General features: G+C 58.6%; 1 protein-coding gene across 1 annotated transcript in view; it reads left to right on the top strand.

Moving 5' to 3' along the window:
* The first annotated feature begins 1,322 nt into the window (after window positions 1–1,322).
* Window positions 1,323–15,812, top strand: part of SEMA4D (semaphorin 4D) — a 95,286-nt gene continuing 80,796 nt past the window's right edge. Inside the window, exons 1-2 of the mRNA XM_021694376.2 lie at window positions 1,323–1,406; window positions 10,522–10,691. Of these exons, the coding sequence (XP_021550051.1) occupies window positions 1,323–1,406; window positions 10,522–10,691 (254 nt within the window). The remainder of the gene's footprint in view (window positions 1,407–10,521; window positions 10,692–15,812) is intronic.

Below are 15,812 nucleotides of genomic sequence, written 5' to 3'. Positions count from 1 at the left end.
GGCTGGGACAGGTACCTGAGCCATGAGGAAGCCACCCTACTGTCCTCTGGAAAACACATCTAGACCGATGGTTGCTCCTCTCGGAACTGGGTTTGTTCCAGAGCAAACTTTGCTGCCTTCCATTTGTCCGCAGTGAATACACCTGCTGCTGTACCCAAGACAAAAGTCACTGCCCCGCTCTGCCACGGACTTCCTCGTTCAGCCCTGCTCCACTGTCCCCTGTCCTGGGCTGGTGGCACATCCGCGGGGCGGCACCCCGCTGTCCTCGGGCCATCGGCACATCCGCGGGGCGGCACCCCAGGGTCCCCGGGCCATCTGCACAGCCGCGGGGCAGCATCCCAGGGTCCTCGGGCCATCGGCACATCTGCGGGACGGCACCCCGCTGTCCTCGGGGCATCCACACAGCCGCAGGGGGGCATCCTGGGGTCCTCGGGCCATCGGCACATCCACGGGGCGGCACCGGGGTCCTCGGGCCATCCACACAGCCACAGGGGGCATCCCGGGGTCCTCCGGCCATCGGCACAACCGCAGGGCAGCACCTGGGGTCGTCGGGCCATCCGCACATCCACGGGGCGGCACCCGGGCCCTCGGGCCATCCACACATCCGCGGGGCGGCTCTGTACTTTCTTAGCCAGAAGGGAAACAGCGTCCTGCATCAGAGAAGCAGTCAACACTAGGATAGCCCACTCTCTGCCCCTTTCTCCTGAAACGCTTTCGGGGGCAGGATTTTGTCCGTCCAGATTCAGCTGTGTGGCACTTGGAGCCTTTGAAAGGTGGTGTGAGTGAGTACGTCAATTTTTTCCCTATGCGCTAAAAATATTTGTGTTAGAAAAAGAGAGGCCTTGGCTGAGAGGCTCCTTTACTAAATACTTCTGTATTAGAGGGGAGAATATTTTGAGGTTTCAGGATTGAATCCTGCCCGAGTCCCTCTGGTCACTTCTGTGTCACTCACCACAGGCATCAGAGAAAACAGCAATTTTTCTGAACGTGACGTTAGAGGCCAAGCATCCCAATACAGTGCTGAGGACCAAAGCCCCATCCATAGGCGGGAGTGCGTTCATTTCCTGAGCGCTCTGGGAATGTGACAGTTTGAGCAGATTGTGGCAACAGATGGGGAAAAATCACCATCTGATTTTTGGCGTGACGTGGAGAAATAGAATGTGATGAACAATAATGAGAGAGGCCGCGTTCAGCCAGAAAAGGCAGTCTGCAAACTGCGAGGCTCGATGAGGGTCAAGGAGCTTGAATCCTATGAAGGGCACCTTGCCACCTTCCACACCCTGGTCCTGCTAACGTCCCCCAAAAGCCCCTGAGCTGGGCACATGAACCGTTTCTACGAAGTTCAGAACCTGCCCAAGAATGCAAGCGCTCCTCGGGGCGCACAGACCCTCAGCTCGGATCACATGGTAACGCAAGAGACAGACCCCCCAGGCCATGACCTCGGGGGGAGCAAGGAGGGGGGAGCTGGCAGGGACTCCTGGGGGAGCTTCCCTCGCCAGCAGCCTTCGTCCTGCAGGTGGGTATTGGCTGTGTCCTCCTGCAATACGTTTTGTATGTTTTAAATACTTAGTGGTAAAATCTAAATATTTGCACACAGAGTTTACTCCAGTGTGTGGACCCTGCGAGTGCTCAGTGGGAACGGCGTTTTTAGCTGTCATTAGGCTTCCACATTTAGGGGGTTGTCCTCTAACGCACGTGAACGAGTACACAGGCCCCCTGAACCCTTGCAGACTTGCAGAAAAAACGCTCGGTTTGGGTGCTTGCGGCTCCCAAATCTAGACGGAGCTAAGAGGTGCCTGGGGCAGCGTGTGACCGAGGCACGGGGAGATGTAATGCTTCTCAGGGTCTTGGGGCTGAAACTCCGGTTTGTAAAGAATGACAGAGGATAGCAGTTCCATAAACAAAGCTCCAGCTTCACCTGGCAGGCAAATACCTCAAGTCATTAAGTAGTATTTTAGGTACATTTAATTTACTGAATTATAAACACAACGGGCACGAGACCATCCATATTATGTCCAAATGAGAACACACGGAAACCAAGAAAATACACAGATGTATCCCTGTGAAAATGAACTTAAACTCTCCAGGTGGTCACTTTGCTCTGGTAGGTGCATGGGGCTGGTGAGGGGGCCCACGTGGCCCCGTCAGGACCACAGAAACTGGGAAGTGGCACCCACCGTGATTTTCCCTCTTGCTGGTGTGAGCCGAGAGCCCGACGAAGGCCTCAGTCTCTGGAGCCCGGGCATGGGGAACGGGGAAGGGCGGGTGCACGTGAAGGCGTCGTGTGGCCACACCAGGGCCCAGAGATGGGCTGGCCACCACATCCTGCCCTCCCCGCCTCCAAGCTGCCAGCCTGGGCCATGTGGGCCATCTCAGAGCCAATGAAGCACCAGCCCAGGGATGGAGAAGCTGAGGGAGGATCTGACGGAGGCAGCGAGACCAGTGAAGGTGTGCGAGCTGCAGGGGTGTCCGCCGGTCCTGCCTCCACCCCTGTAAACATAGCAGCCTCTGTGCTTCACCCCTGCCTGCAGGGCAGTATGGCCCAAGCTGACCCGCACAGTGTGGGGGAGCCCGGCCCCAGGGACTCTGTCGCGTCACCCCCTCCCGCAGTCTGGGAGAGTCCAGCCGAGAGCCACTGCCCACGCTTGCACACCCAGCCCCGGCCCACGCGAGGCCCCCACTTACAGTTAGCTCAGGAACCTGTCCAGCCCCCTGCACCTGCCATCGTCGCTTTCATTCCCCTGGACGACAGACATCCAAGTCTCACTGGACGCCTGGGAAGGCCGTCCACCGCCAGAGAGGAGCCGGCTGACCGCAGAGAAACCCTGACAGCTCGAGGGACCAGAGAGAATATCATGCGCCGTCCAGCTAGCTTCCTCGACACCGAGAGCAATGGAAACCATGGAGGGGAACAAGGTGCAACTGAAAAATTAAGAGTTTAGGAGCAGCGCAGCAGTATCCTTAATTAGAAATGCATTTTTGAAAATGGGACGGACTGACAGCTGGAGACACGGGCGCTCGGAGGTGTGACCGCATGACCGTGGTGGCACACAGACGCCGGATTCCTGGTAGGTATTCCCGCGACCACTACCCAAGTCACTTTTCTGTCTGTCTGGAAGTTCTCATACGAAAATGCTGGGGAAGAAACGATCAATCAGGGCATGAGAGAAGAGTTGACAGTAGCTAAAAGCAGTCAAGGACATTTGGGCGCTGGAAATGGATGCATGTCGCGATGTGCAGGCTGGGAGAGCAGAGGTCAAGAGTCAGGATGGTCTTGCCGCAGAGCCCAGGCGTCCTGGGCATCACGCAGCCCTGAACACGAAGAGGGGGGAGGCCGGCGGCTGGGGAACCGGGTAAAGCATAGGAACCACATGCCCTCCCCGTCCTCAGAGACGCCAAGAACAGGGAAGGGCGGGGGCGTGGAGGGGACAGGCCTGCGGGTGGTGGGCTGACCCCTGCCTCTGTGCCCCACCTCCGTCCCCGGGGAAATGCACGGCCACAGAGGAAAAACAGAGGCGTGGCGGACCCCTGCCTGAAGCCCCACACTGCGGGTTCTTGGCCACTCATCAGGACGTCCGGGCTCACGCCCGACAGTGAGCCAGGGTCGCCGCCAGGGCATGCTTATGGCGGAGAGAGAGATACAAACAAATCACCTGCAAGGGAAGGAATGCAGAAGAGGTGAAGAAAATCATGGAGAATTCAAAAAATTCCCCAGAAAAGGAAAACGAAGACCCTAGGAGAAAAGAGAGGAGAGCGTGTCTGTGACAGTAACACCAGACCCAGTGAAAGCCAAGAAGGGGCTCCTAGAAGTGAAGGCTCGGGTCCCTGGAATGACAAAGTGGCAGAGGAGTTCGAGGAGAACGCGGGAGGCACACACAGGAGTGCAGGTGGCTGGGAGAGCTGCAACTGTGGTCGGCAGCCACAGAAGGACAGGCGTCAGGGAGGGGAGCTCAGGATGGGGGAGACCGAGGTCACCAAGGAGAGCCACCGACCCGGCACCTGTCCCGAGACATCCCAGAACCAGGGCTGGAGAGACAATCCTGACCAGTCCCAGTGGCGAACCCGACGGCCGTCCACGAGCCGCCAGCGAGAGTGCACCCCGATTTCACCATGAGCACACCTCACAGAGCCTCGGGGCCCCCTGGGGGTGGGGGCGCCCCCCCAAGATGAGGGAGCCAGCCAGGATGGGCAGGATGTGGGTCCACGGAACAGGGATCAAGCCAGGACAGAGGCAGTCTGGGGCCAGGATGTAAGACGGCGGCCCAGGGCTGCCGGGCCAGGAGCCGGGCGGGAGGCAGCATGTCTCCGGGAAGAAACGGGGTCACAGGTAAAGAATGGCCTCAAACTGACTGGACAGAAAACCTCTGCTGGGTGGAGGCGCAGGCTCCGGAGGAAGAGTCTTAGAAAGTGCAGGAGAACACAGGGGAAGTTTCGGGGCAACCACGAACGGGGCGCGTGGGCAAGGGACAACAGCAGAGCCTGCCTGTGCCCTGGGCTGGGGACATCCTTCTGCAGCCCACGTCCGTGGCCCGGGGCGCCATTCCCGTCCCCGGTACGGTTCTGGCCATCACCCCCTCTGCAGGCATGATGACTGCTGATGAGTGATCACACACATGTTCTTCCCACGTGCTGTTTTTATAGACGTCAACCCAGAAACGTCACAGTGGAAGAAGTAACCCCCTGGCAGGTGGATGGGGCAAAGAGAAGGTGAACGGGCAAGAGGGGAGCACAGGATGTCAACGGGTGCTTGTTTCTCATCTCACTCGGCGAAACCGCCAGGAGCGAGGGGAGAAGCACCCCGTGAGCCCAGCTTTGGACAATAACAGCATATTCTCTAAACTGTATTCTCCAATATGCTGTATTCAGTGTATTCTCTAAACTGTAGCGGGGACCAGATATGTGGGCAGCTGGGTGCTAAGTCATGTCTCGTGCAGAGACACCGTCAGCCCCCGTCTATGGCCGATGAACAAGGAGACAGAGCGCCTTCTGTTGGGCAGCCCCCGGCACGGAGAAGGAGGTTCTCCGCAGCTTGGAATGGGAGGCAGGGTGAGGAGCGTTTTTAAATGTACCTCAATGTTGGATTGAACTGCTTTTTCCCCTTGTGCACATGATTTTCGGAGGAATGAAGCAGAGCTGGGTGCACACGCTGCAGGGTGAATGGCAGGGTAAAGTTTAAATGCGACAGTCCCACTTTTAAAATAAATAACAGAGAGAGGGAAATTGAGACCAGATCTTGTAAAGAGCATGTGCATATTTACGTGCTTGTCTGAGGGGGAGCCAGGGCCGGAAGAGAAAGCCCCAAGGTGCTCAGATTGCACATCCTGGAAGGTGGGGGGGACGGAGGGCTGGCCGTTCCTGCTTGGTTTGCTTCTCATGCATCTGTGTGATCGTTCTAAGGCCCACACGGATGAGACCTACATGCTACACACAGGCTTCCTTTTGGAGCTAAGCCCTTCCCTACACTCTCCTTCTGGATGTCTGCCTCACTCTTGTATTTTACCTCCACGATAGAAAAACTCACCTTAATTTTGGTGGTAACTCCATCTTTGCAAACATACCCTCTTTCAAAATGACTTTGGCTCCATTGAGTAAAATACCAGACAAGCACTTTGTCAGCAAGTGGGGAGAGCGGGAGCTCATGGTGGGTGTCCTGCTCCCCGAGGGAACCAGGCCGGGGGGCCAGGCAGGGCGAGGCTGTCCTCTGGCCAGAGGGGACGCAGTGAAGAGACAATCTCAGGAGGACGGTGCCGGTGAGGAGGCCGCAGGTTTTCTCTTGCAAGAAACCAGCTCTGGGTGCTGTCCCATCCCTGATTAACCAGAGGGGAGTCTGGGTCAATGAGTTTCCTGTTCCCAGAGTCAGCTGATGAACTGGTGGCCGAGGCGGGTGCGAGGTTGACGGGCGGCCCACGATCCCAGGGCAGGTGGCTTACCCACATGCGGTCCCGTCCTTGTCTGTGTCTGCACAAAACCTCTGACAGGTCTGTGTGCGGAGAGGCACACGTTCGGGAAGCCCGAACGCCACGGTCCAGATCCGGGCACAGCCACTGAAGAATAAACACAAGCCACCGGACCTGGTTCGGACCATCACCTCCCTGGACAAGGAGGCCAGCACGCCCGGCCCGCATGTTTGTATCGTGGAAGCTCGAGCCCTGGGGGCTCAGGGACATGGCGCCGCCCACCAGCATCCTCTGCCCCCCAGGCTTGCTCCAGTCGGGGTGGGGTCTCGACTTGACGGAACACGCTGACTTTTGCTGTGTCTACCCCCAGAAGAGGGACTGCCCGGTTACAGAGCATATGCCCGTCCTCCTTGGAGGTGCTGCTAAGCCTATTTCCAACACAGCTGTACCATCCGCGCTCCCGCGTGCCCATCCACGTGGGGTGCTGTCAACTTTAGAGTTCTAGTGGGCCAGTCATCGTGCACGTACATTTACGATGATGCTAATCACACCAGAGCGTGTGTGGTGGTTCCCGAATGTGCACTCGTGTCCAGTTTCCCCTTCCTTCATGCAGTACGCGGGTAGCCGGGCGCAGTTGCCCAGCTAGCGACTGCATGCCCGAGCGTCCCCACAGCTCCCGGCGGCCCTGGGACCAAGTTCTGGCCAACGCTATGGGACAGAGCTGGCGCGTGCACTTCCTGTCCCGCTGAGTTTATGAGCATGGCCTTCCTCCCTGAAAGTGGAGGATGGTGACGCCAGCCACGGACGGTCTGCCTGGCTACCTCTGGCAGTGTCATATAAGAAGTAAATAGATGGCTACTTTGGTGAAGCCACTGTATTTTAGGTCTCTTTATTATGGCAAGAAACCGTGCCTCCAAAGGAATGCACTGTGATTACACATTTGCCCTCTGGTTCTAACGCAGCTGGACGCGTGCTGGTCCTGTCTGCTGAGGACCATCTGTTCATGAGGGCGCTGCTCCCACCCAGCCCCAAGGTTCTGCGAGATGCAGGACCACACCCCGCCCTAGGCATAGGCAGGTGGCCCAGGTCTGGCCAGTCGTGGCTCCCCAGCCTGTTCGGGGTTATAAGTTCATGGGTTGGGCCAGAGACCTGACCCAAGTCTTTCCCTGAGATGCTTTGTAGGGCGAGAAAGAGTCTTTGTCATTCTTGTGGATTGTGGCAGGAGAGTGAAACCCACACACAAGCAGAACCAGAGGCCATGAGAGACAGGAGAGGAGGAAGACCAACAATGGCTTCTCAGCCCCTGGATCTAGCTGTATCTGCAGCCCCTCTACAGGTCAATGAGCCAAGATTGTAGCTGAAATTCGGTCACTCGCCACTAAGAGTCCCATCCCCTCTGTTAATAATAAAATAAACAGGTTTGGGAGCGATTTTACATAAGCATTGTGCTAAGTTCTGGGGATCTGAAGTCTGGGGATGTGCTTTAAAATTCGTAATCTGGGGGGACTTTGGAGGGTCCGTGCAGATGGAATGGATGGGGAAAAGGGGCAACATTTTCACCCCCCACCTTCCTTTCCAGCTGAAGAGGGTGCTCTGATGATGACCCCGGGGACCCTTCATCTCAGGGGGGCTGCCGGGAGGTGGGCCTTGTGTGGGGTGGCGGACGGACAGTGCAGGGTGGAGTGGCACTCATGCACTTTGTGGTTGCATCCAGAAGACATCTGCCTGGACCTGGCAGTGGCTCGGGCTCCCCAGACATTGCCTCAGCCCCCGAGGGCCAGTTTCTGCAGGGCCGCTGCTTCCCTTTGCTTGACAGCCGACGTGCTAAGGCCCAGGCTGGGGCTGCACCTGCTGGAGCCCGAGGAACGCAATGCACCTGCTCTTCTGGAAAACCCTTCCTCTGGTGCTCAAATACTCCCCATGGGGCCGTCTTAAAGCTGCTCCCAGCCAACGGCATCCATGTTCTGCTGCCCCGGGAGGCAGGGAGACAGAGAAGCGGGTGTCTGTCCTCAGGTCCACGCTGGCGAGGGTGGAAGCCGAGCAGAGCCCGTGGTGCCTGGGCTGCCGCACGGAGCCTTCGTGCATAGTGGATGTAATATCATCTAGGCAATCATCATGCTCGTCCGCACAGAGAGGGCGTCGGAGACATGCGGAGACACCCATGAATCCAGTCACTTTGCGTTTCTGGAGTAGCTCCAGGACAGATTGGTGGATGGGCTGTCACTGATGTGTGTCAGATTAGCATTGGGAGGGGTGTGGAGGTGGGTCAGAGGTGACACAAGATTGCCACCCTGTGCCCCAGGCTCATTTGATTGCTCTTATGTACGTGTGTAGGATGTCCCATGATGGAATGGGAACTGGCAACAACAAGAACAAAGAGACTAAGTGGGTCACTCGGTGTGACAGGGATGAGGCCACAGCGACAGGAGGCCCTCCATGGGCTGAGGGTGGGAAGCGAGCAGCGCTCACCCTAAATCCGCCCCTTTCCCCGGACATACACAGATAAGGAAACAGGCCGGACAGGGTCAGGGTGTAAGGTGCTGAGGCTCCGCGTCAGGGCGCTAACAAGTCTCTGGCTTGCTGGGCCGCCCTCTGCCCCTCAGAGTGAGTGGGACGGGGTGCAGGGCACGGGTCTAGCAGCTGGGAGAGGCTCCTGAGGTCATCCAATCAGGCCCCTCCCTCCCGCGGTGGCCCCAGGACCTGTCTAGACGCTGGCTCTGAAGGACATGCTCCTCCAGGGGCAGCGGCTCCTGGGCAGGCGAGTCTGCCAGAAAGCGCTCACAAGGAGCGGAAATCTACTCTCCAATCTAATTTCCACCCATCTGTCCTCCTTCCGCCCTTCATAACCCCACAGGGTAATCCTTCTTCCCGGACAGTTTTGCAAATATTTGGATTCCACCATCTTGTGCTCCACACACGTCCATTCTTCAGGCTGACGTCTCCTGATGTGTCAACCTCCCTCCTACGGCCTGCTGGTGGCCGTCCTTGGGCACCAGGCAAGGGCACCGTGTTCCAGAGGTGTCCAATGAGTCAGGAATAAAGGGGAGCATCCCCCTCCCACCTCTGCGATGCTCACAATTCTGGATCCTGAGAGTGGGTCCCTGCTCTGGGGAATGGGATGCTGTTAAAACAGCCCTGCCCTAATCTCTTCACACCAGATTTTAATCACAATGGGATGGGGATCTAGATTCACAGCTCCTCTGACCAGAGGAGCTTGGAAAGGACTTCTCCCCACTTTGCTGTACAGTCATCCAGCATCAAACCTGGAGCACACAGCATTGGGGAGCCCACCATTCTCTCGGCAATGCCCAGCCACGATTGGAGCCGGCCACCGTATCCTCACCTTGGGGAAGGCAGGATGGGGCTCCCAAGGTCACCTTGGAAGCATGAAAGGCAAGAGGAACTGAAGCCTCTGAGATTCCAGGTCATGACCCCCGCCGCCACCACACAGAGGGAGAGCGGGTGAGCCCACACTCACCCCTGCCTGCACCCTCAGCACTAACTTCACCGTCTTAGACTTTGCCGGCCCTTGTGGGTCCACTGGTCCTGAGGCCTGGCTCGTGGGGAAAGGCAAGAGGCCCATGAAGGGGACGAGGCTCTTGGGGTGTTATGGATCATTTAGGAAAGTCTTCATTTTTAAACTCTCACTCTGGTTCTCAGCAGCAGCGGTCACCAGGAGAGCAGTCCCAGGTCCCCTCGGAGGGTGCTGCGGCCCAGGCCATGAGCGCCAGGCCCAGAGAGGGTGCCCTGACTCCTACACGGGGTACGATCCCCACTGGCTCACGGGGAACTCTGTTCTTTCCTCTGGACAGCATCCCTCAGCAGGCCTGATGGCCTTCCCAAGGTTACCTCCCCCTCCAGGGCCGAAGGGAGCAGTCTTCAGGGGCCACCCAGGGCCCCCCACACCCTGTGTTAGTACAAACGTGTCACCAGGGGCAGCACTGGGAAACGGTTTGCCATTTGGTGTAGAAGACAGTGAACACGTGGCTGACACTTGGCGCAGAGGCCCAGAAGGGCTTGGACAAACCTAGATTGGACGAGGTAACTGCCCACCTCACTCTGGGAAAATGCAGGGGGTCTGTTTGGAATGTTCTTGCAGATTTACTAAGAAGCAAAGGAACAACCATCCTGGGAGCCCACACGGTCTGTCCACACATTTGTGCTGGGCAGGTTCCCAGCTGAGTTGGCAAGAGATCCTGGGGGTGCAGGAAACCTTGGGATTGGGGGGGCCTGGAAAGGGTGCGTGAGTTGAGCCCAGGTTCCCAGAAAGCGCAAGCTGGTCCATTAGCAGGTGGTGAGGAAGGGGGGTAACCGGGCCCTTCATCGGAACCGGTTCTGGACCCAGCATAGGCCTGGCCAGGGCAGGGGCAGCCTCTGAGGCCCTGCGGGGCGAGGAGGAGGGAGGGAAAGGGGAGGCTGAGGAGGCAGAGGAGTAGTGGAGGAAGGTGAAGAAAGGGGAGGGCAAAGGGGAGGGAACGAGACGCGGGGGAGGAGGAGTCTGACGGGGAGTCGGGGCGGGGAGGAGGTAGGCGGCGGGAAGGGGAGGCGGGGAGCGGAGGAGGGGCTTGCGCGCCGCCCCGCGCCCTCCCTCCCGCGCCGGCCTCCGCGCCCTCGCGCGCCGCAGCATCCCCGCGCCGCCGGGCCTCGCCGCCCCTCCGAGCGCGGCCCGAACCGGCCCGCAGACCCCGCTCCGCCCCGCCCGCCGCCGCCGCCGCCGCCGCCGCCGCCATTCCTGCGCCCGCGCTCACCCGGCCGGGCACTACCGGGACGCGCAGCCAGGACGCGCCACGCCAGGTAAGCGCCGGCGGGCGGCGGGAGCGCGCGGGCCCGGCAGGTGCGCGGGGGCGGCCGGACCCTCCCGGAGACCCCAGGCCCCAGCTAGCCCCCCGGAGCCTCCACCCCGCCAGACCCTCCCGGAGTCTCCGCCCCGGAGCCCCCTGACTCCTCCCCGGACCCCCGGACCCTCCCGGAGTCCCTTCCTTGGACCCTCCCAGAGTCTCCGCCTGGGAGCCCCCCAGGCCCCTCCCAGGACCTTCGGGACCCCTCCCCTCCCGAGCACCCTCCGGCCCGGCGCGCAGGTGGCTCCGGGGGCGCAGGGCGTGCAGCCGATCGGGGCTGCGAGCGGGGGCGGCGCTCAGACCAGGCCCGCCGCGCCCCTGGCCATTGGGCCCGCGCCGGCTCCGGCCACTTGGGCCTGGCCGGGCTCCGCGGGCTTCTATTTCGGTCGGGAGGCCGCGGCCCCCGTGCGCCCGACCGGAGGCGCGCACTCAGACAGGTGGGGCAGGTCAGGGCCCTGGCAGTGAGTGCTGCAGGCCTCAGCTTCCTTCAGGGTTTCCGCTGCGTGATTCTAGAACAGCCAAGGGGAGTCAGCAGCTTTAGCTGGGGCTGCACCTGTTGCAGCCGCCTGGTGAGCGGCGGGGAGCTGAATCCCCTGGGGTTTTGCCAGTGCACACATGGAAAGGAGAGTTGGGTGGTGGTCCTTGTCTTCGTTTATTGGATTTAGTGTTGGGGTGGGGGGGGTGCGTGTGAGTGTACAGGCAGTTCACGGAAGATGAGGCCTGTTGTCAAGGGCTGGGCCCTGCTCTCCAGCCCTGTGCCTCCCAAAGTTGCTCTGCTTTTGTTTTAAAAGCCTCCCCTTACCTTGAGCATGGCTAGGCCCCTGGGTGGCCAGGCCGCTGCAGGCCAGGCCTGACCTGGGGCTTGTGGCCAAGCAGCTGGCCCCTCTGTTCCCGGGTCTATTCAGGTCCACCAGGCGCCACGGAGCGGAAGTTTCCTTTGCAGGGGGTGAAGTGACATCGTGGGCTGTCACCTCATATCTGCCCCAGGCCTGGGGCCAGCCTGCTGGCGGCCTGGGCACCGTTATTTGGGAGTGTTTACTGTGTCCCAGAAACAGGCTGCCTCAGCCAGCGCTGGGGCCAGGATTCTGGTGGAGATAATGCCCCAATTGTCACTTGAACGGTTGGTATCTATGCACATCGTCTGCAAAAATAGAGAAGAATAAAGCCGGCCTGCTCTGAGTACTCCAGGCACCGTGTGCTACCAGGGATAAAGCCTCAGGAATGAGGGGATGGCGAGAGACTCAGTGGCTCTTTCTGTGGCCAAGGACTGGCCCTCAGGGAGCCAGACCCTCACTTCAGGCTGGAAGTGTCTGTGGTACACACGACAGGTGAATGAAAAGAAGGAAGAAAACCTCATCAGTGACAATGGGAGGTCGCTCTGCTCCATCACTCCCTTGCAGGACCATGAGCTGGGGGTGGGGGGGTGACTGACTCCCCACGATGGGCTTTGCCATCTGTTTGCCTCTGAAATAGTGCTGTTGAGTTCCTCTGCCCACCCTCTGCCCAGACTAGCACAAGTCTGTTGGAAGATGCAGCTTTGCAGAGCCCCCTCCCCTGGTGACTGGGGTGGCCTGCTGGCCTTGCTCAGGCCCTGACGGGCAGTGCACACACCCAAGCTGGGGTGTGGGGTGCAAGGCCACGCTGCACAGCTCTCCAGCAGTTCTGGGGCGCGGGCGTGGGGTTAGGGGAGGCAGGGAGATGACCTTAATGATGTCATTCCCTTGTGATGCCCGCCCTGTGGGTTATCTGAGGCGGATTTCATCTGGACGGCCTTCCCCACACCAGGCGGGGTTGTCTAGGCCAGTCTTGGGAGTGCACGCTAATGGTGCCCGCCCATAGCAAAATCAATAACGCATTGCACAGATCGTGGGTCCTCTGCCTCTCCCACACCCAGTGTGGACGGGCCCAGGCCTCTGGCCCCTCCTTCTGGGTCCCATTTCTGGTGTTGAGGGAGGAACAGGCAGGGCAGGGAGGGTGGCTGCAGAGCCTTCTCCTGACGCCGTGTCCTGAGTGGTGAGTCTGGGGCCAGAGCCCCTGGGTTGGCAGCTGGGACCCTGGTCCCCAGGCATCCCCACTGCTGGCTGGGGTAGGCCCCTGCTGCTGTGGCCGGGGATTCACTTCCCGATTGTTCCATAATTTACAGTGACTTTCCTCTTCGTCTAAGAATTTGCTTGGTTGAAAGAGCTGCTGGGAGGCAAGGTGGCCGGCAGGAGCTCTGAGCGCCCCCGTGCCCCCGGGCTCTGCCGGGAGCAGCAGTGGTAGTCTGTTAAGTGGCCAGGCGTGCAGGGTGGCTGGGCGGTGAAGCTGGCCGTGCAAAACCCTACAGATGAATTTGCTGTCGGCTGACGGGGGCTGGTGCTGGGAGAAAGGCCACCGGCTTCGCAGTTCCCAGTTGGGAGCAGTTGCTTTTCTCTGGTCCTGTCACCACGGCAGAAGGGAGACTAGAAGAAGGAAAATGTCCGAACAGAAGGGATGGGGGCACTGGGGTGGGGGGGTAGGTCTCCTCTGCCTCGGTCTTGGGTCTGCCCCCGCACCACTGGGCTGGGGCCGTCTGGGGCCGTCTTGGGGCGTCGCCTGAGAGCAGGGCTGGTCAGGCAGGCTCCTTGGCACTGGAACAGGGGCTCAGCTCGCAGCAATTTGCAGGCTTCCCATTGGTGGTGGAGGTGACACAGGGAAGCCAGAATTTACTAGGAGGAAATACCTGCTGATTTGGGAGGGCGCGTAGTTGGCCTTGCCTGGAGAGGGGGTGGCGTTTGTCGGCACAACAATTAAGGTGATTTTGGGGCTGAGCAAGTAGCCCATCCCAGTTCCTTGAGTGGCTCACTTTCAGCTTGCCTGACGCTCCCCAAGCGCCGTGCCAGGGCCGGCTCCCTGCGCCCGCCGCCAGTCCAGGGCTTTGAAGCAGCCTGGGCATCCGAGGTCTGGGTGCGCCTCCCGCGGGATGGGGGTCCTTCTGTGGTCTAAAAGCCTCAGATGCTGTCCATGAGGGCGCAGACTGCACCCTCTGCCTGGGCCACTTCTGAGCAGCTCCCCAGGACTGCAGGCTCTGGACAAAATGCAGTCAGACCAGCACTTGATTTAACTCAAGAATCATTCTTTTAAAAAATTATGGTGTTTATGAGACAGTTGATATTTGTTGTGCAAGTGATGATTTTAAAAAGAACGGTCATAGTCCTTAATAGCAGTGCTGTGGTCGTGCTGAAATGACCTGTGAGCTGTGGACACGGGAGGGTGTGCAGAGGAAGCGAGAGAGCATTTGGGGTCTGTTTCCCATCAGCAGGGTGGGAGGCAGGTGGGTTTGGAGGGGTGGCCTTGTCCGGGGGTGGTTGGGTCTGGGGGAGGGTACCTCGTTAACCCTCATTATTCGGTTCTGTCCACTTCCTTTATTTTCAAAATTCTCCGTCATAAAAAGTGTATCATAACCTAAGAACCGCACGTCCCCTCCCAGAAATACGCCAGAGGTCCTTCAGCTCATGACACAGTGCAGAGGTTTCCTTCAAAAGAGGTGCCGACACATGAAGTGAAACCACTGCTTCTTCATGGAGAATGTATGGAAGGAGCCGGTTTTCATGTGCGTACATGTCAAAAGCAACCTGGACAGGCACATAGCGTTTTTCAACAGATAATTGTGGAGTGCCTGCTGTGGACAGCAGGAGCTGCTCCAGGCCCTAGGGTGTGTGTGTGTGTGTGTGTGTGTGTGTGTGTGTGTGCATGTGCGTGCACGTGTGTGCATGTATGCATGTGTATGTGGGTACATGCTATGTATCTGTGTGCATGTGTGGGTGTGTGCTGTGTATGTTTGTGCATGTGTGTATGTGTGCTGTGTATGTGTGTATACATGTGTGTGCGTGTGTGCTGTGCATGTGTGTATACATGTGTGTATATGTGCTATGTGTGCATGTGTATATGTGCTGTGTATGTGTGTGCCTACATGTGTGTGCATGTGCGTGCTTTGTATGTTTGTGTATGTGTGCTGTGTGTGCATACGTGTGTGCATGCATGCATGTGTGCGTGCATGTGTGTATATGTGCTGCGTGTGTGCATATATGTGTGCATGTGTGTGCATGTGTGTGCGTGCTGTGTGTTTGTGCATTGTGTATGTGTGCTGTGTGTACATACGTGTGTGCGTATGAGTGTGCATACATGTGTGCATGTGTGTGCAGACATGTGTGCGTGTGTGTGCGTGTGTGTTGGAGGAGGAAGTGTGCATGTGTATTGGGGGAAGGACAAGGGAAGGGATGAAAGAGGAAGAGGAACTACTTTTTTCCCTTCTATGTACTTCTGTTCAGTTAGTTGGTTTTATAATGGAATTTTTTTTTTCAGTCTGAAAATTAATTTTTAAGAAGGGTTTCTTCATTAGGTAATATAATGTCCTTTTCTAAATATTCCAAGTTTCTACATTTAAATTTATTACAAACGGGATTTGATTTGTAGAAACCCGTGTTCCTGCACACCGTAGTAGGGATGACATGGTTTACGTGAGGTGCTCTGGAGTCAGTGGTCCTGGCCCTCTGAGCAAGTGCTCCGTGGGCCGTGAGGAGACAGACATGGGCGCCTTGCCCTCGGCAGCCGGGGAGACCAGCCCCAGACCCTGAGCCTCGAACGCCAGCGTGTCGCCCAGCGAGGCCAGACCTCGGCAGAGGTCGTCTGTGCTCTCCTGGGGCCTGGGGCCTGGGGCCTGGGGCGGGGGGGGCCTCAGCTCAGACCCAGCCGGTCCTGGTTCAGGTAGAGAGGCACGGCCCCCTCTGCGGCCCAAGAGCAAACGCAACGTCGTCCAGAGCCTTGGCTGGCAGGTCCCCCCGGCGGGTGGGGGTGCAGCCCCTTGGGCAGTTCCACTCATTCTCCGTGCTTGCTTTGTTTTTGCTTTCTCTTAGTAGAGGGTATGTTAAGTCACTTCCATCCACGCTAACTAAAAAGCATAAAGATGGTGAGTCTGCCAGGTGGAAAGCACAAATGGCCTGGGATCCGAAGGGTTTTTTCCCCCTATTTGCCTAGTGCGAGACCTTCTAGGAGCTTTGACCGCCGGAGTGGAATTGGCTCTGATCCCGCATTCAGGTGGTGTTTGGCTTGCCGCGTG

The sequence above is a fragment of the Neomonachus schauinslandi genome, chromosome 13 (genome assembly GCF_002201575.2).
Source record: "Neomonachus schauinslandi chromosome 13, ASM220157v2, whole genome shotgun sequence".
In the NCBI taxonomy this organism is placed as follows: Eukaryota; Metazoa; Chordata; class Mammalia; order Carnivora; family Phocidae; genus Neomonachus; species Neomonachus schauinslandi.
The sequence above is the reverse complement of the archived record's forward strand: the minus strand, read 5'-3'. Positions and strand labels throughout refer to the sequence as shown.